The sequence below is a fragment of the Episyrphus balteatus genome, chromosome 1 (genome assembly GCF_945859705.1).
Source record: "Episyrphus balteatus chromosome 1, idEpiBalt1.1, whole genome shotgun sequence".
In the NCBI taxonomy this organism is placed as follows: Eukaryota; Metazoa; Arthropoda; class Insecta; order Diptera; family Syrphidae; genus Episyrphus; species Episyrphus balteatus.
Genome location: NC_079134.1, coordinates 9,955,059 through 9,974,620, shown reverse-complemented (window position 1 = coordinate 9,974,620; position 19,562 = coordinate 9,955,059). Strand labels below are relative to the sequence as shown.

At 30.3% G+C, this 19,562-nt stretch overlaps 3 protein-coding genes across 6 annotated transcripts in view; 1 reads left to right on the top strand and 2 right to left on the bottom strand.

The window, feature by feature from the left end:
• The window catches only part of LOC129906605 (tyrosine-protein kinase Btk29A), a 245,300-nt gene extending 244,241 nt beyond the window's left edge, over positions 1-1,059 (bottom strand). For 2 of the 3 annotated variants that reach the window (XM_055982415.1, XM_055982417.1), the window contains exon 1: positions 569-1,059. The gene's annotated coding sequence lies outside the window, so the exon portion shown is untranslated. The remainder of the gene's footprint in view (positions 1-568) is intronic. The other variant, XM_055982420.1, reaches the window with a different exon arrangement.
• Positions 1,060-4,366: 3,307 nt separating this feature from the next.
• On the bottom strand, positions 4,367-8,285 carry LOC129906998 (epsilon-sarcoglycan). Of its 2 annotated transcripts, XM_055983033.1 has the most exons (5): positions 7,515-8,285; positions 7,051-7,455; positions 5,194-5,259; positions 4,855-4,989; positions 4,367-4,798 (listed from the first exon to the last, which is right to left on the bottom strand). In XM_055983033.1, exons 1-5 carry the CDS (start codon positions 8,063-8,065, stop codon positions 4,690-4,692), a joined length of 1,266 nt encoding a protein of 421 aa, XP_055839008.1. In that variant the 5' UTR covers positions 8,066-8,285; the 3' UTR covers positions 4,367-4,689. The 2 variants fall into 2 exon arrangements, with proteins under 2 accessions (XP_055839008.1, XP_055839009.1); XM_055983034.1 differs by lacking the exon at positions 5,194-5,259 and having other exon boundaries at positions 4,372-4,798.
• Positions 8,286-13,033: 4,748 nt separating this feature from the next.
• Positions 13,034-19,529, top strand: LOC129906023 (dolichyl-phosphate beta-glucosyltransferase). Its single transcript, XM_055981646.1, has 6 exons — positions 13,034-13,292; positions 13,359-13,533; positions 13,614-13,819; positions 15,400-15,587; positions 15,650-15,787; positions 19,104-19,529. Exons 1-6 carry the CDS (start codon positions 13,218-13,220, stop codon positions 19,306-19,308), a joined length of 987 nt encoding a protein of 328 aa, XP_055837621.1. The 5' UTR covers positions 13,034-13,217; the 3' UTR covers positions 19,309-19,529.
• The last annotated feature ends 33 nt before the right edge of the window (positions 19,530-19,562 follow it).

The following is a 19,562-nucleotide window of genomic DNA, read 5'->3' as shown; positions in this document are numbered from 1 at the left end:
TATTATAACATTTGGTATCACATTTTATTGTTAAATAAAACCAACAAACAAAGTACAAAGAAACCAAATGGGGAATGCAATTCTTTTTAAAACTGATAAGAAAAATAGACCCAAGATGCTAGCTTCTCTCTCTCTCTCTCTATCTCTTTCTCTCCACAGAGTTGCGAGCGATAAGAGACTTTTTTGTAAACAAAAAATAGAAACAAAATTTAAAAAAAAAGGTAATGTTCCAAGCTGAAGTTAAAACTTTCAAATGAAAACCAGTTAACAATCAGAAAAACAAAAAAACAACAAATCTTTTTTACAAATAAATAAAAAAAAAAACGAAAGAAACCACAAAAAAAGAAATAAATAAGTATGCCAAATCAAATGATGAAAAAAAAATGTAAATGAGTGCGGAATTTGAATTTTTTTTAAATCAAAAAAGACAAAAATTTTGTTAATAAAATTTTGTGCAAAGCAACAACAGACTACGGCAAAAAGAAGATCAAAAAATAGTTCAAGGAAACAAAAGAAATTTGATAAAAAAAAAGCATTTAAAAAATGTGTGATAAAAATGACCAAATACCGGAATTATAGAAGAGTTTTTAGAAGCAAACAAGAGTGGTGTCCAGAGATTTAAACAGAAATCAACTGGAAAAAGGTGGAGGACAACAACAAGACACTTCTTGACTTCTTGTTGTTATTTTATGTGTTCACTCTTTTCGTTTTCATGGACGGAATTTAAATTTTTATATTTTCGCGGGTTCCACCAAGATTCATGTATATGTCAAAATGACATTAGTCTTCCATGTAAATGTGACTTTTTTCAACCTTTTTCACTGAATTTTTTGTATCAAAATTCACTTGAAACTATTTAACAATATTATTTTATACAAATTTGTATAAAATTTGATTTAAAAAGCACAAGGAAATACGTTAAAAATATTATCAAAAAAAGTTATTCCGCACCGCAACGAAGACAACGTACACAAAATAGTCTTCCACTTGTCCAGTGTCCACTATATTTTTCATACACACAAACATAAGAGACAGCGCCAGCCATCATATTCCAGTTTTTAGTTGAACATCAACACAAAAAAAAAGACAAAAAAACATTGATATGAAGTTGGTTACAGTTGGGAATATGAGAGACAAGAAAACTTGTTTTTGTTGTTGTTTTTTTGGTTGTTTTGTGTTGGAGTGAGTGCGAATGCGAGGGTGTTTTTGTATTTTGTTTTGTTTTTGGATTTTTTTTTTGTTTTTTTCTGACATTTGAAGCTGGAAAATGAATCTGATTGGAATGTTGGAAGAACTTGTTATCAATTGGAATGGATGTGTACAGTTGGGATTGAAAGTTGCGAGACATTACTGTATAGTAACTTATTTGATGGCATCGTGACAAAAATAAACTTTTAAAGCAAATGAGATTATTTCGAATACAAATTTGAAATGAGATAAATTCCACTTCGTTTGGATGAAATGAGTTGGGATGGAAAGTGATTATTAACGAAAGTAGGTAATACCCATGGTATAAAAAGAGAAGGTATGATCATTAGAAAAAACTCAGTATCGAGAACTGTCAAAACTTATGGCTACTTAAGGTTTTGACAGCCCAGCCCATTGAAATTGTTGTTGTAAAAAAATTTGTCTTGGAAATTGTTGTTTCTTTTGACTTTGCCAAATGCCAAACGTCAAAACCTTACTACCCCATTTTGTAAGATGGCGGCTCTAATGATCATACCTTGTCTTTTTATACCATGGGTAATACCTACCATATTGTGAAAAGTTCAATTCATTTAATTTCCTAGCGCATTTCATGCAAATGAGTTGGTAATTAACTTCATTTAAAATTTGATATTTGTATGGGAAATTATCTCGCTAGTCGAAACCGCCAATTAATTTACAGATAATTTATTTCTCATACAGGCAATGTAAATTAAACAAATTCATAATACTGAATTGATATGAATATATATAGATAATTATATGAGAATTATAAAATGTACGGTTGTGTAATAATCCCTTACAGTCGTATTTATTAGATTTTTCGTCGCTTGAATGCTATCTTGTTTAATGTCCATTTTTCAAAATTTTGGGAAATCGATTTTTAAAGTTCAGAATGAAAATTTTTGTTGCAATCCTTGACAATTTTATTTTTAAAACAATAGTACCTAATAAAAATAGTTTTTCTATTATCTTGAATTAGTTATAAATTAAAATCAAAGAGAAGTCATTTTGGATATTGGACAACCCAGCTAACAATGTTGATGGTATAAAGCTTTACAGAAGCAACAGTTACATCTGTAAAGCTTTTTAGAAGCAAAATTGTTAGTCGGGAATGGCATATGGAGTGACAAAAAGTTTTCAAAATATGTTGGATATTGAACAAAAAAAAAACTCAATATTGAACAACACAGGAGAAAACACAAACAAAAAAGGAACATGAAGTAGATTGAGTAATAGGTGTATTTTTTATTACTACCGGACTTCTGGACAAAAAAAAAACGCAGGGGTATAAGCAAATTTACATTTTAAATGCAACAACACTTTAGCTCCTTGGGCTTAGTTGTTTAGCCTAGAGATTTCTCTAGGCTTAACTTTTTTAAATCTTTGCTATCAAAGTAATTTTTTCATAAATTCTTTAAAATTTTGTTTACAAACGTGAAAACTGACGTTTGCAATGACAAAAGCGAAAATTATGAAAACTCTAATCTTTTTTTTTGTCGGCTGATTTCGGAACATTCATTATGCAGTGCTTCCAAGACTTCCGGTTAAGCCCCGATGCGTTATTCGTGTCCAGCTAAGCTTGGTCGAAATAAATAAACACACACCTTTTAACATTTAGATGCAATCATAAGTCAAACAATTTTTCGATTTTTTTTCCATGAGAGTTTTTTTCAAACCTCATTTTTTTCCGCTTTTATTTTACAAAATATTATTGGAAATTGTCTCGATGTCATTTTTCTTGCGTCTAAAAGGCGTCGAAGACGCATCCACGACGCATCCATAACTCGTCCAAGTCGCGTCCAAAACGCGTCAAAGACGTGTCCAAAACGAGTCTAAAACACGTCAAAAACGCGTCCGAGACTCGCCACGAAAACGCATTAAAGACGCGTCCGAAACGTGTCCAAAACGCGTTCAAGACGAGTACAAGATGTGTCAAAGATATCTCCAAGACGCATCAAAAACGTCCAAGACGCGTCAAAAAGGAGTCCAAGACGCGTCCCAAACACTTCCAAAACGCGTCCAAAACGTGTCCAAAACTTGGAATTGGGGTAGGGTTATTTTTTCGTAGAACTACATTTCATTTAATTTTTTGAGAAACAAAAGTGTGTGATTTTAAATATAGGATTTATAAATTATAACCGTGATACTAAAAAAATATGTTTTCAAAAACCATCTCCCCATCCTGATTAGGACTTTTCCCTTATTAACCTTATAATGAAAAAAAAAAAAAATAAATAAAAAATATTATCTATCTTATAAGATAGATAATATTCCTTATTTTTTTTTATTCTATATGTATATATCTACCTAACTCAAAATAATTTGTATTGTATAATTCAAATCACAAATTTTATTTTATTTATAACAATTCTTTATAGTGTTATAATAAATTTAAAAATAACACCAACTAGCGATTTATCAAAACAAAATATTAAATTAATGGGAGACGGACATAATCCCGAAACTTTAAATCCAGAATTCCGAAAATGCAAAATCCAGAAAACCCAGAATCCAGAAAATCCAGGATCCCAAAACCCAGAATCTCGAAAATCCAGGCTCCTGAAAACCCAGAATCCCGAAAACCCAAAATCCCGAAAATAATTTAATTATTAAAACTCACAATTGTTTTGATTTTGGTTCAATGAATTTTTCCCCTCTTAACACAACACAATACTACTGAAAGCACAATTCGAATTTGAAATCAAGTTCCAAGAGATATTAGTGGAATTGAATACTTAAGATTTTTTTTTCATAATCGATATCCCGAAAAATTATATAAAATGAAAAAATTGCGCAATTTTTTTCATTTTATATAATTTTTTGGGATCCCATTCGGGATGTTGGGTTTTTCGGATTTCGGTTTTCGGGATTTTGACCCCAACCCAAAATTTATAGCAGAAAGTTAAAATTTTCTTCAAAATTCTTACCATGTAAACCAATCATAAATTTGTTTGGTCAATTTTTTTTTTATTTCACTTTGATCTAATTTACTACTTCTCACACCTAAAATCTTTAATTCATCTAAGATTTTAAGTAATTAAACGCAAAGTTTCTAAGGAATATTTTATTTAATTTTTATTGAATGATTATTGTTACATTAACGCCATTGAATTACTACATTAAAATATTCAATAATATTAGAAAAAAAATTATGTAAACTTTAAAAATAACAAACTTACTACATATTACAATAAATAGGTAACAAAAACTCTTAACTTTATAATCATTCCTAACTTTAAACACAACGCAATACAACTTCAATACTAAATTTATTACAATGCGAATTTAAAAAAATTCTCAATACAACAAATTGAGTTTACTTAAGTACAAAAAAGTCGATATGAATAGGTTTTATAATATATGTATGTGTGATAATGTGCGTTCATTCCTTTAAAAAATCCTTCTACGATTACATAATATATAAATTATGTTCTTTTTTGCTAACATCTTTTAGCAATACAAAATCCTTGGAGATGATTGTCATATATCCACTCCATTCTTTCCAACACTTGGTGACTTATATGGTGGTGGTTTTGGTCTCAAATAAGTATTTGATGGACTCTCATTAGCATAAATGCTATTATTTGGGCTTAAGAAAATGTTTAAATGTAGAAAGAAAGATTGAAATGAAAATGGCATTATTACCTCTGTGAATGCAAACTGGCATTATCCAAAAGCAAATTAGGATCCTTTAAGCTACGTAAAGTTGTTGTTGGTTGATTATTTGTTTCAGAACATTGAACCATTTGAACTGTTGACACAGAATGATTTTCCTTATCTCTGAAAAATTCAATTAGAACTTTAGCTTCGAGCAAAAACTTTCACTGAAATATAAGCCGGAGTAAAATTAATGTATTATATTAAATAAATTGAATCAAGCCAAGCTTTGAAGAGAGCTTTAGAGAGTTAGGTCAGAATTCTTAAAAAATTACAAGTAAAAGAAACAAACCAAAAGAAAATTTTGTAATTCAAGCCCTTTTTTACCTGGCTTCATTATCCTCACAAATATGGAAAATATTCGCGAAGAAATATTCTGATTGGGGGTCATATCTTGAACAAAAAAAAAATAAAACATAAAATAAAAATAAAATGAAATTTAAATAATTTTAAAATAATATCCAACCTTATAACAACCCTGTCTTTTTAGACTGGGTTGTAATCTTTGGAGCAGAACAATCAGGGTATGGTTTTTCTGTTTTGATCCAACGGTTTTATTATACTAGGGTGTGTCAAAGTGCTCAACTATGGAATTTTCAAATGTAATAGCTTTTAAAAGTTGCATTGCTTATACAAGTTAAACCCTAAGTTTACAATTTTCATTGTAATTAATATATTTGGCTCGCTCAAAATATAGGAAGAAATCCAGGAAATTTGGATTTTTAGAGATTTTTGAAATATACATATATTTTGTTATTAATTGCGCCGTTTTATTGAATACAAAAAAAAATATATTAAATATTTTTAAGCTTTCACGTGAAAGATTATTCCAAAAAAAAAGATAATTAAAAAATTCAGAGGAAAAAAATCATTTTTTTCATATAAAATCGTTTTTTTTTAACAAAAAAAATTCTAAAAAAAAGTAACGGAATCAACTACAATATCATGATATATCTTTGTTTACAGTCAAACTCCTTCTCTATTTAAAGTTTTAAATCAAGTTATTTCATCAAATATTTTTGGAAAAATTAACCTGCAAAGGCAAACTCAAAATTAAAAAAAAAATATTCAAACTAATCTTTTTTTTCAAAATTTAACGTTGTTAAGAACATTTTTTTTTTAATTTTCTGTAATGTTATTAATTTAAAGTCAAAAGCTGAAAAACATATGATTTTTGAACAAATACCTTTGAAGATATAAATAAATATCTAAAAAAAAAAAACAGTAGAAAAAAGAACTAACTGCACTAAATTATTAAATAGCGTTTATATTTATGGTTCGATTTTAAAAACTGAATATTTTAGGTTTTGTCATAAAATTATCTTTGACTTAAGATCTTATCAATGTTTTTACATTTGTTTTTTGTGTTCATACAACAAACAAAAAGTAATACTTTATAAAACCATTTTTTTTGTATCGATTAACAATTAATACCTACAAGAATGAAATATGTAATGAAAACATTTAAAAAAATTTCAAAACCAAGTTATGAACGGCTTTTTAAAACAAAAAAAGGAAAAGACCTTCGACAAAGTGTATTATTAGGAATAATTTTTTTCGACAACATGGCTTATACCAATGATAAGTTAATAAAAAAAAATTTGGTACCTCATACCGATTTTTTTATAATTTCTGAAAAACATCTATTTTTAGCGTTTTTTTTCGAGTGGATGTTTTTATTTTTAAGAATTTTTCAAATAATTCCAAAAAATCTCAAACTTGAAGGACTAATAGGCATTTCAAATGTGCATAACCTTGGCAAAAAGTTAGATTTTTAAAATATTACTTGAGCGAAAAACGGGAAAATGATTTTTTTGCCCAACATTTATTGGCCGTTTTTTTATAAACATCTTTTTTATTTTTATAGACACATAATTGAAATTTATACTATTATATATAAAAGGAAGAACTATATTTTTACAAATTTCAAATAATTTCACATTCATAATTCAGAAATATCGGTAAAAAAATGAACTTTTACCAGAAAATTAAGTTTTTTATTCAACTTCAACCGTTTTGAGCGAGCGACAAACGATATTATGATTTTTTTTACATACATACATATTATTAAACCTCACACTCTAATACAACTTTTGACCACTATTACATTGCAGAATTATAGTAGTTTTTTCGGCCATACAAAATTGACACACCCTACTTTACATGTTCCCAAGTTCTACTTACAACTTTTCATGCTGGAAGCACAGTACAGCCGACAATATACCCAACAAGACAGCAAATATCATTCCAGGGATGGCAAATGCAAAAGCAAATTCATCGATATAATTTCGCTGTGGAGCATCTTCTCTTGCAATTCCATGCCAACGATCATTTCGTCTCATTGTGCTTAGCTCAGATCCATGATATCCTTTCATTCCGTGATTGTGGAACAGAATTTCTGGAGATATTTCCACTCCGACCATCTTGAAAGCACACCAATCCAACTTAAATCCGGCGTTTTCGAAAATCTTTTGCACAGAAGTTCTTTTGTAAGTACATGACGGTAGCTTATAAAGAGGGCGCACCTCCTCTTGAAGTTCCTTAAGTCGTGCAGAAAATTGAGCAAAACTTCCCAAATGTACAATAACTCTAAAGAAACGAACCATTAATTACAATAGGGACTCTAAAAAATCGTTTTTTAAACTCACCCTTCTCTTTGCTGAGGTTTCAATGGCAATCTTCCTCCCATATTAACAGCCGATTCCATAAAAACCAAACTCAAATCATTTTCACTCTCTGGCCACAAGTCCTTGCGGAAGATATTCCTTAAATTTTCCACCCTTCCGGGATCCATCAAATGCACCCAATTCAAATTGTCAATTTTCATTTGAATAACATTTGGTGAAGGGAATTTATGGTTGATGTAGATTGAAAGAATATTTTTTCTTGTTTCATAGTTTTGACGATTTAGTGCAACAACATCAAGACTTATTTTCTTCCCAGCCAATCGATCAGGTGGGGTTCCATAGAGGAATCCCGAGTGGTATTCATTGCTGTACATGTATCTTAGCCAAATTGGCAAATCAGGATATCCCTCGATAGATGGTCTATAACGAAATTGATCACTTAGACCTTGATGTGTCCAATTGAACATGTGGGGTTCTATTTTAAAAGTAAATAGCTCCCCCACAGATGCTTGTTCAATAGCCAGAGAAGTCCCGGTGAATAAAAGTAACAAAAATGAAGACTTTAACATCATTTCGATCAAAATAATTAACTTTTGACAAAGTTACTCAATTTAAAACAACCAAATTAGAAGTTTTTTAACCATAAAAATACATATTTTTAAGTTTTTCAATTTTCTATGGATGCACTGAATTTTTTCCAAAAATAAAATCGATTTTTCACACACTGTGTTGGAAGACAGAGACGAGAAGAAGAAAATTTAGAAAATGAATTTTCATTGATGATGGACTTTGGCAGACTGATTTAAAGTGAATGGAAAATTCTTCCCTGTCTCATCGTGTGTATATGGTCTATGAGGGAATTGAGGGTGGAAGTGGGTGGTTGTGGGTGATTTTACTCTCTGTTTTGGGATTTTTGTTGTGGAGGTTGGAAAATGTGTTTGTATGATTTGAGTAAAATACACATTTTTGGATATTGCCAGAAAGAAAGATAAAAATACATTTTATATATTTGAAAATTAAATATTCAGTGTAAAGAAAACTTTTCAAAGTTATTGTATTTTTGTTAAATATTTTGTTTTATTTTCTTTAAATTATTTTTTTTTTTTTTTTGCCTAGTACACTGCTGAAGAGAAATGAAATATTTTGAAGTCTCCAAAGTTCACAGTGAACATGTTAACAAAAAAATACAATCGGGTATTATATATAGTAAAGTAAAAATAATAAAAATACAAATAAAAAAAATCAAGAAAAAACATCACAAAATAAGTTTTAAAGCAAAAAAAAAAAAAACAAATTTAATTTCGTTCAAGATTTCGTTAAAGAAATTTTGTATGGAAAATTTCGTGTTTCGCTTCAGCTGCGCTAGGCTTAAGCTAACAATACTTAAGATAATAAAAAAATAGAACAATAAATTGTAAAAAAAAACTTAAATTAAAAGTTGTTTCTTTGTTGGGTTGGCATAACATAGAACTGAGTCGGATATTTTACTTATGGCATATTTGAGTCACAGACTTGATTACTTGAGTCGCCGACTTGAATCGCTGACTTGAGTCACCGACTTGAGTCGCCGATTAAAGTCGCCAACTTGGGTCGCAGACTTGAGTCGCAAGACTGCAATTCGAGTCGTATTTAAATTAAATATTTTTGAAGTGAAAACTTCTTCAGTAGCGTTGTGATTTGAAACAAGATGAAACGAAAAAGCAACAAGAAAAATAAATTGACTATTGAAACTTTTTTGTTTTAATAGATAGATAAATGAAATTTATACTGTAGATAGGTAATTAAATAAACTATAATTGTGAAATTTAAATAAATTCCATATTCAATATCTTGAGATAACTGTAAAAATATGTTCTTTTTCAACACACGTTATATCTTTTGATCTAGAGCACGTACACATTTTATTTGACTTTAATACACATGCTGATAATATTACCTTTCACTTGATATATCACACATAATAGTACGAGCTCCATAAGTTACACAATCTTAAATTGGAAAACTTGAAAAATACCTCAAAACACCTGTGGAGATCTGTTGACGATGACCAGCCACCAGTGCGTTGATTCAGTGCAAAGTATGGAAAAAATTCAAAACAGCCTAATTTTTATGATCTTTTCTTTTAACATTATTTTTTAGTCTCATGGCAAGTAAATAGTGTATAAAAACATTTTTTATTTCGGTTATAAGTTTTTGTCATATAAGTACACTAAGGATTGTTATTTTTATAACTCAAAAAGTGCGTTTTTCATACAAATTGTGTGTAAAAAGGCTTGAAACAATCAGTCATAGCTAGCAGGGACGCGAGTGGACGCGGATGAATGATACCTTTTTGGAAAGGTCGTACTTCCCACTTTATAACCTATTAACTGTTTTTGTGAGAAATAAACCGTTACTTTACCGGTTACTAAAACGATCTAAGACTTTGGAGTGCAAAAAAAACCAATCAAATATATTAAGCTTACCCTTCTTACGAGTATCCAATTAAAAACCGGTTTAATTGGAGCAATTTAACTCCGTGGTGCAGCTATTCGTAAATCATCACTAAATGGCCTACTTTTGACATGTTACCTTTAAGAGGTTGTGTAGCTTGCTGTAGTTGCATTTTACAACAAAAAAAATTACAGTTCATCTAGTTAGACATCTGGCTATAATTTTGCATTCTTCAAAACCGGTTGTAGAAGGTCAAATTTTTTGACTTTTTTCCACTGGTCGCCGCACTGTGAGTGTAGGTACCGTAATCTCAGTTTTAAATTTCGACATAGTTTGCTTTAAAAAATTCTTACTTTTTTGTATGCATGGTAGAAATATGATTGATACGTCATATAAAAAGTGAAATAAGCTTTCAGATGATATAAAATTTATTATAGGTTGTCATGTTAAAAACATGAATTTTAAGGGTGATAGAATTAACAAAAGGTAGATTTTTTCGATTTTTGTTTAGCAAGAAAAATGATTTTTTAAGGTTTCACTTCTATCACGGGTGAATTGCACACATGATTTTTTTTAAATTAATTATAGGTGTGTTTTTTATTACCACCGGTCTTAACTGGATAAAAAAAAACGCAGTCGGGGCTAAGCAATTTACATGTTAAATGCAACAACACTTTAGCCCCTTGGGCTTAGTTGTTTAGCCCGGAGAATTCTCTGGGCTTAACTTTTTCAACAGATTTAAATCTGTGCTACCAAATTAACTTGTTCGTAAATTGTTTAGAATTTGTTTAAAAACATCAAAATTGATGTTTGGAATGACAATTATTATTTTAAATATTTATTTAATAGTTAGTTAAACTTTTTTTCTTCGAAAACACACAAGAAACCCCAAAAGCGAAAAATATGACAACTTTATATTTTTTGTGTCAGCTGATTTCGGAACATTTAGTATGCAGTGCTGCCAATTTTTCTCGCTAAGCCCCGAGGCGTTTTTTTTACCAGTTAAGACCGGTGGTAATAAAAAACACACCTTATGTTTAACGTGTTGATCAACTTAGTATGAACTCAGTCTTAACTGGATAAAAAAAAACGCCTCGTGGCTTACCGAGAAAAATTGGCAGCACTGCATATGAATTGTTCCGAAATCAGCTGACACAAAAAAATATAGAGTTGTCATATTTTTCGCTTTTGGGTTTTCTTGTGTGTTTTTGAAAAAAAAAAAGTTTAACTAACTATTAAATAAATATTTAAAATAATAATTGTCATTCCAAACATCAGTTTTGATGTTTTTAAACAAATTCTAAATAATTTACGAACAAGTTAATTTGGTAGCACAGATTTAAATCTGTTGAAAAAGTCAAGCCCAGAGAATTCTCCGGGCTAAACAACTAAGCCCAAAGAGCTAAAGGGTTGTTGCATTTAACATATAAATTGCTTAGCCCCGACTGCGTTTTTTTTGTCAAGTTAAGACCGGTGGTAATAAAAAACACCTACTGACTACATATATGGACTGCTAGAAGTTCAGGTTGGTTTCACTTCTTCCCGATACTAGTGCCTTAACCAAAAGCGGAGAATGAGTGCAACATTTTTCACAATCGATATTAGCGCTTAAAAATTTCTAAAAAAAAAAAAAAAAAAAAAAAACAAAAAAAGGAAAAATATAAAAACAATTTTTTCCAAACATTTTCTTTTATAATTTTTTCTGAACCACTAAAACGAAATAATTTAAATAAAAAACACAAAAAAAGCCACACCGCCATGTTTGTAGTTTGTTCATCAAAAAATGTAGGTAAACACAAATTGAAAAAAAAAACAAGAAACGAACAATATAAAAAAACTGTATTGTTTTTGAAACACTTTTTTTTATTATTTTGTTCATAAAATATTCATGTCTATTACCGAAGACGCAGTGATTCACTCCCCAGGAATCTACTCGAACCGCAACCGCATCAAATTTCAATCCGTCAACTACCCGGGATAAACTATATTACCGATCCACGAAACCACCCTAAACTGCTTACCGACATATGTCAAATCGTCGGTGAAACCAGAAAAGTGTGTAACTCCATTTTAGCAAATTTTATAGGAGAGCAAAAAAACAAAATCGTTTTGAAGGCATTTGTATGAGTTTTCATTTTCTAATTTGCTAATAAAATACAAACTATGAACTTTAAAGGGATTCTCAGTTTAAGGAACGGTAGATATCAGGTTTGTCTAACAGATTGCATTCAAATCTAATTTTCAGAAAATTTGGAGTTACACACTTTTCTGGTTTCACCGACGAAATGTCATTCTATCACTTCCACACCGGCGAGTTCAGTAATAGGAAATCTGACGAAAGTGACTCTCATTCCCGCCGTAGTGTTTCTGCGTCTTCGGTAATAGGCATGATTAATTTATTTTAAGTATGACACCACTAAAACGAAATAAATAAAAAAAACAAAAGAAAAAAGCCGCACCGCCATGCCATGATGTTTGTAGTTTCTTTTGTTTATGGGCCTGGCTACACAGTGTTGTGCCCAATCAAGTTCCAATTCACATTTTCTAGGAAAAACGTCAAAAAAAAGAAAATTCTCACCCCTCTTGCCTACAAACTAACTGGTTAGGCGATTGAAAAATCACCGTGTAGCCCGGCACTATGTTGTGTGAAGTGCGAAAGGAACAAATAAAGAAAAACAGAGAAAGGACTACCTTTTGAAAACAGATGAAAATCATAAAAACTTTCCTCGTTTCGCCGTCTAAGGTTAGACCGCTAGTAGAGCTAGAAAGAAGTGGAATCATTTTTTTTTTCAATTTTTGTAAGGAAAAGTCAACAACTAGTAGGTCAATGACGACTAATATTGGAAAAAAATATTTTTGCATTTATTTCATTTGCAATAACATTTCATCTTTAATGCAAAATATTTTTGATTGCAATACCAATTTTTGTTTTGATGAATACTTATTTTTGGTTTGCAATAAATATTTTTTTTTTCAATTGATATTTTGTTTTTAAGTCACCTTGTTTGATGGAAAATTTCAATGTAAACAATTCCTTCCACTGGAATCACTGGAATATTGACCACTGACACATCAGTCATTCCAAATGTCATTTTTTATCAGCCACAAATCGGTTGTTTCTTGTTTTTCTCGCCCGCAGAACATGTATATTTTGTAAAGTTAACACAATTTTATCTTTAAATTACGAAAATTGTTAACAATCAACGTGGCAAATTAAACACAAATTCTATTAAATGCTTTTACTTATAAACAATTAAATAATTAGAAAATAATATAATCAACCATACAAAGATGATGCCCTTAGCTGATTTTATGCAATTGATTCTGTTTATAGGATCGGCATTTTTTGTTTCTTTGGTTCTAGCGGTAAGTTTTTCATTCTTTTACTTCAATTATGTTGAATTTAGAATCCTTTCTACCTTTTCTCTACAGCTAGTAATAATCCAAAAATCCATAACAACTCCATTCCCTATTATTAAACGGCACAAAGAAGAAAAATACTTTGTTGATCCAAATGTAATCAAAAAAGTTGATTTTCCATCTATAGACGATGAGCCGAGTGTTGATCTGACTGTTGTCATACCCGCATACGAAGAGGAGAAGAGACGTTAGCTAAAAAATACCCTTATTTGATTTGAATTGCTAGTAAAATCCTTGACATTTTGTTGTTGTTTGTTTTGATTTCAGTGCCAAAAATGCTAGACGAATGTATGGAGTATTTAGAGAATCGCTCCAAATCAAGTGAATTCACTTATGAAGTGATTGTTGTTAGTGATGGCAGCCGTGATGGAACTGTGTCACTGGCATTGAAGTATTCAAAAAAGTACACTGCCGAGAAATTGAGAGTTCTCGAGTTAATTGAGAATCGTGGCAAAGGTGGAGCTGTTCGTATTGTAAGTACCTATCTACAACACATACCTTCACACTTTGATATCATTTAGTCATTTCTAGAATTTTTCAGCAAGAATCTAGCATGTGAATAATAGCATGGTTTTATGAGAAAAAAATCAACTTTTACTAATCTTCTTACCTTTTTACATAAATGTTCAAATGCTTTAGAAAAAGGAAGTGAAGTTAATTATAATACACTGAGGTGGAATGTTGATAGTTGACAGTCACAAAATCAAAATTGATCTGCGCAAGGTGATAGTCACATGTGATTATCACATTTTTATGACTTTTCAGTCCTATTCTGCTATTCGATTCAAGTGAATCGAAAAATTTAATTCATTAACCACGTCGAATTGTCTTTGATAAACTTATGTCTTTCGATAGCAAGACGTTGATTCTGCTTGTTGTAGTAATCCTCAGACAAATTTTTTTGTGAAAATTTAATTTTAAACGCCATTTAAGTGTTTGGTGTTGGAAAACCGGTCTGTCTCTCAACCCAGTGCCAGTCAAATACCAAAGATATACCTTCTCTCGAAAACGAGTCCCAAATGCCTTCGATTATTGTATTATATCGCAACACAAGCTTTGCCGAGTATTTAGTTTTAAGGCTAGGCCAGGTATGCGGTAGCGGTCCGGGTAATTGTATGAAATTAATTCCCAACCTGATCATTAATGTTCTAGTTTCAAATTTTTTTCATACAATTACCCGTACCGCTACCGCATATCCTTACGGTGTGGTCAAGCCTTTTAGGACTTGGGTGTCCAATTCAGTTTAAACTTAGTATTCACCGAACACATTAATTTCATAGTACAACAAAGCGAGCTCAGTGTTCAAAATTGTAAAACAATGGACAAAGGAGTTTGACGATCCATTTATCACACTTTCTTTATACAACTGCCTATCTGTTCGACCCCATCTCGAGTATGCTTCCAAAGTATGGAGTCTATTTTATGAGGTCCATAAGAAACGTATAGTCAATCTAACATAATTTCATACGCTTTGTCTGAAGGGTCTACCTTGGACAGATCCTTACAACATATGACCAGCAAATTCAACTTTTTAATATGCAAACTTTGCTACAAAGGCGTCTTAATAACGATATTATATTCTTTCATCAATTAATTAATGACCAAATTGACGCTCCTGACTTATCACCTACGAAGATTTGAACTCTTACATATTGACTTTCATAGAACAAACTATGGTATAAATGAGATTCTTAACCGAATGAGCAAACTTTATAATTTAAACTATATTGACTTTAATATGAGCAAGATGAAATTAAAATTTTGTTTCGAACCAGTGTTCCACAGACGTGATTGTCAGTTAATGTTTTAACTAGATTTTTAAAATTTTATTTATATTAGTATTTAATTAGTATTTACCTATATCATTTTAAGCTAATATTTATTATATATTGTGCATGTGGAAAGTATTTTATTGTTTTTGTTCTACTAACTACTAATACATGTACCTAGTCATGATGAACCCTCTCACTATAATATACAGCTTGCTCTAAGCTGACTACATCAAAGAATCTGAAGTTAAATAAACAAAACAATGATCTGTTATCTATTCTAGGGAATGCTCAGTAGCAGAGGTAAATCACTGCTCTTTGCTGACGCTGATGGTGCTACAAAATTCTCAGACTATGGTAAACTGGAAGAAAGTTTAAAATCGATTACAACAGATTGGACGGCAAATGCTGTGATTGTAGGGTCAAGGGCACATATGGAAGATGAAGCTATTGCCACAAGGACATTTTTTAGGTATATTTTGGAAATAGAAATAAAAATACTTGTAATTTGTCGTTTTGTTTTTCAATTTACAGAACATTCCTAATGCATGGATTCCATTTTTTGGTTTGGTTGTTTGCTGTTAAATCAATTCGAGATACTCAATGCGGGTTCAAATTACTCACCCGTTCGGCAGCTAAGAAACTTTTCAAGAGTTTGCATGTAGAAAGATGGTAAGTAAAATCATTTAAATATTAAGCTCTATTTCATCCGCAGACAAAAAAAAAATAAATTGAGTTCGAGGGAAATTCCAATTAGAACGAAATCCGAGTTCAATTTTCTTGTAGAAACTTGAATTTTCTTTGTCGGAAGGTTACCTATAACAGAAAAAGTATTGCTCGTTTTCGGTTGCTTTAATTAAATAGAATAGGTATTTGAAAGGAAAAAAATAGAGGGTTAATGAGTTCTACATTCATGACGATATGTCCCAAAAGCTCGGGTTTTACGGTGGAATTTTGCAACTATCTATTTCATCTAAACACAATTTGAAACAAAAAAAAAAAAAATAGCAAAGAATAGCGATAGCGCACAAATAATACGTAAATTGCGGGTGTCAAAGTTGCAATGGATGCAGTGCTTGACTGCTAACTTTGTCGTGTGGGTTTGAGTCTCACCTAAGGCAGCATTCTTTAATGTGTCACCAGTTTCATCTAGGCACCACCCCTGGAATTATATGACATAATAATTATCTTATTTCTCAATTCATGGTACCAACAAAAATTCTTTCCTATCTTTCTATTTTACTCCAGTCAAAGCGTCGGAAAAAAGGGCCTCACCTTGCGATGAGAGGCACTGTCTGTTTTTATTTCATGGATCGATGGGGGTATATTTAAAAGGCTTAAACCCAATTTCTCACCACCTGATCATTCTTTTTAGCGGAGTTATTCACAAAAATGCATTTTTTGGGATATTTTACTTCTAAGCTAATATCTTTGCTCCAGATTATCGTAGACCAAAAACTAAACATACATTCTCTTCCTTATAATATTTTCTATCGTTATATGTAATTTCATTGTATTTGAGTGAGTAAATATAAAATGGCAGCCATTTAAAGTCAAATTTCTGTTGTTAAAAAACACATTTTTGTCATTATTTCGAAAAAAGCTTATATCATGATTGACATTTTTCTAACCTATTTTGTAGCCCTGTTCATGTCCTGCATTTTACAGAAAAAATGAGCTCTTTATCACCAAAGATGGCCGAGCTATTGATAAATGAACGCATGCAAAACCGGTGCGAAAACACCCAAAAATATCGTTTTTTGGGAATAACTCGACTTCAGATTGTCCCACGGCAAAAAATAAAGCAATGAATTGTTCGTTACAACATTTTCTATCAATTTAGTGCACAATCTTTTTGTTGAAACAAATAAAAAATAAGTAATATTAAGTCAAAGTCGTTTTTTTGTTTAGCAAACTCTTGCCTTATTATTTTGCAAACGGTGCGAGTATTGGCTAAGAAAATAAAATATTATTGTAGTCCTTTGAATTATCTACAATTTAAAAAAAAAATTAACTCTCTACGACCCACACGAGCCGAGTAATTAATTTTTTAAAAAAGGTCCAAATGACCAACGAAAAAACATAAGACAAATTCTCTTATAACAAGAAACAATGAAAACAACCCCTCTCACTGAGAACTAGTATTCGAATCATAAACAAGGGAAATTTTTTTGAATTTTCGTACGGATTAATGCTTTCTTAAAATTATAATAGCTCGGCTCCCGTGGGTCGTAGAAAGCTAAATTTTTTTTTGAATTGTAGATAATTTAAAGGACTACAATAATATTTTATTTTCTTAGCCAATACTCGCACCGTTTGCAAAATAATAAGGCAAGAGTTTGCTAAACAAAAAAACGACTTTGACTTAATATTACTTATTTTTTATTTGTTTCAACAAAAAGATTGTGCACTAAATTGATAGAAAATGTTGTAACGAACAATTCATTGCTTTATTTTTTGCCGTGGGACAATCTGAAGTCGAGTTATTCCCAAAAAACGATATTTTTGGGTGTTTTCGCACCGGTTTTGCATGCGTTCATTTATCAATAGCTCGGCCATCTTTGGTGATAAAGAGCTCATTTTTTCTGTAAAATGCAGGACATGAACAGGGCTACAAAATAGGTTAGAAAAATGTCAATCATGATATAAGCTTTTTTCGAAATAATGACAAAAATGTGTTTTTTAACAACAGAAATTTGACTTTAAATGGCTGCCATTTTATATTTACTCACTCAAATACAATGAAATTACATATAACGATAGAAAATATTATAAGGAAGAGAATGTATGTTTAGTTTTTGGTCTACGATAATCTGGAGCAAAGATATTAGCTTAGAAGTAAAATATCCCAAAAAATGCATTTTTGTGAATAACTCCGCTAAAAAGAATGATCAGGTGGTGAGAAATTGGGTTTAAGCCTTTTAAATATACCCCCATCGATCCATGAAATAAAAACAGACAGTGCCTCTCATCGCAAGGTCAAATGACGCTTTGACTGGAGTATTTATTCTAACAAGTTTCATACAATTTGCATTTAAAAGACCTTAGCTCTTACGCATATAGTTAAAAATTATTATTATTTTCTAATATTTTAAAACATCGTTTTGGAACAACGAAATTTAAAATGGTAAAAAAAAGGCAATACTGGCAAGTTTCACTCGTGTAGATGAGGCATTATTAAATTTTACCGAAGACAAGAAAAAAAAAACATTTGGAATTGTTTTTTTTTAGAACTAAAAATAACGGTACATTCCATACACCAATTTTTGAAAAGTTTAAACATCTCAAAAATGTTTTTTTTTTTTTCGATTTTGTTAAATAAAATCCAACTATGAGTTTTTAGATAAAGTCTATCTACAAAAGGTTATTTTTCTTTTTAAATCATTAACGTTATTTTCCATAGAACCGTATTTTTAACTACCGACTTTTTCCCAAGCGATTAATTCAATTTTTGTTATACAGAAGCTATTATACAGTTTTAAAATAAATCAAAAGTAAATTTTTTAAAAAGTTAATTTTTGGATTAAACCCTCCGTTGCATGGTTGCCAGGCCTAGTTTTATTTATATTTTATTGGTTAAGTATCAAATTTTTTTTTTTTTATTTTATAAAGAAATATGTAGTTCTCTAATAATTTAAAGATGCTTTGAATTACAAGATCAAGCAAATTAACATTATACGAAGTTTGTTTTTTTTTCGATGGCTTTGGAAAAAGTTAGACGTGGTATTTGAGACGTTACTTAAAAGATTGCCTAAGGAATGTTTTTCTTTGACAAAGTAAATATATTAAAAAAAAATTCGCGAAAATAAAGGTTTTTTTGTAAAATCAGTTTTTCAAACATTCTGTTTTTTTTTTTTTAAATTTAAGTTAAAATTGTTGATAAAAAATCTCAAAATAAACTAGCTTATATCTCATCTTAAAAATTCTTTATATTTAGAATACTTAAAATAGGTAAATTTTTTTTAACAACTTTTATCTCTATTTCCAGGGCTTTTGACGTGGAACTCCTTTATCTTGCTGAAAAACTAAATATTCCAATTAGAGAAATTGCTGTAACCTGGACTGAAATCGAAGGCTCAAAACTATCACCATTTTGGTCATGGCTGCAAATGGGTATAGATTTATTTTTAATTTGGTTCCGATATCTATGTGGTGCATGGAAAATTCAAGAAGAAAAATCACATTCTTCATAGACCAAAACAACAACAAAACAAATATGCAAATGATTTAAGAAATCGAATTGAAAAATAATTTCTCCACATCCATAATGTGTTCCTTTTTTCTTTCAAAAGGAATGACACACTACATTCAGTATAAAATGAATAATTTTTATACAATGTTACTTTTCCTAAGAATAAATCGTATTTTAGTTTTAAAATAAGATGATATAGACATTTATGTATGCATTTTTTTGAATTTTTAAAATAATAAAAACAAAAATAAAAAA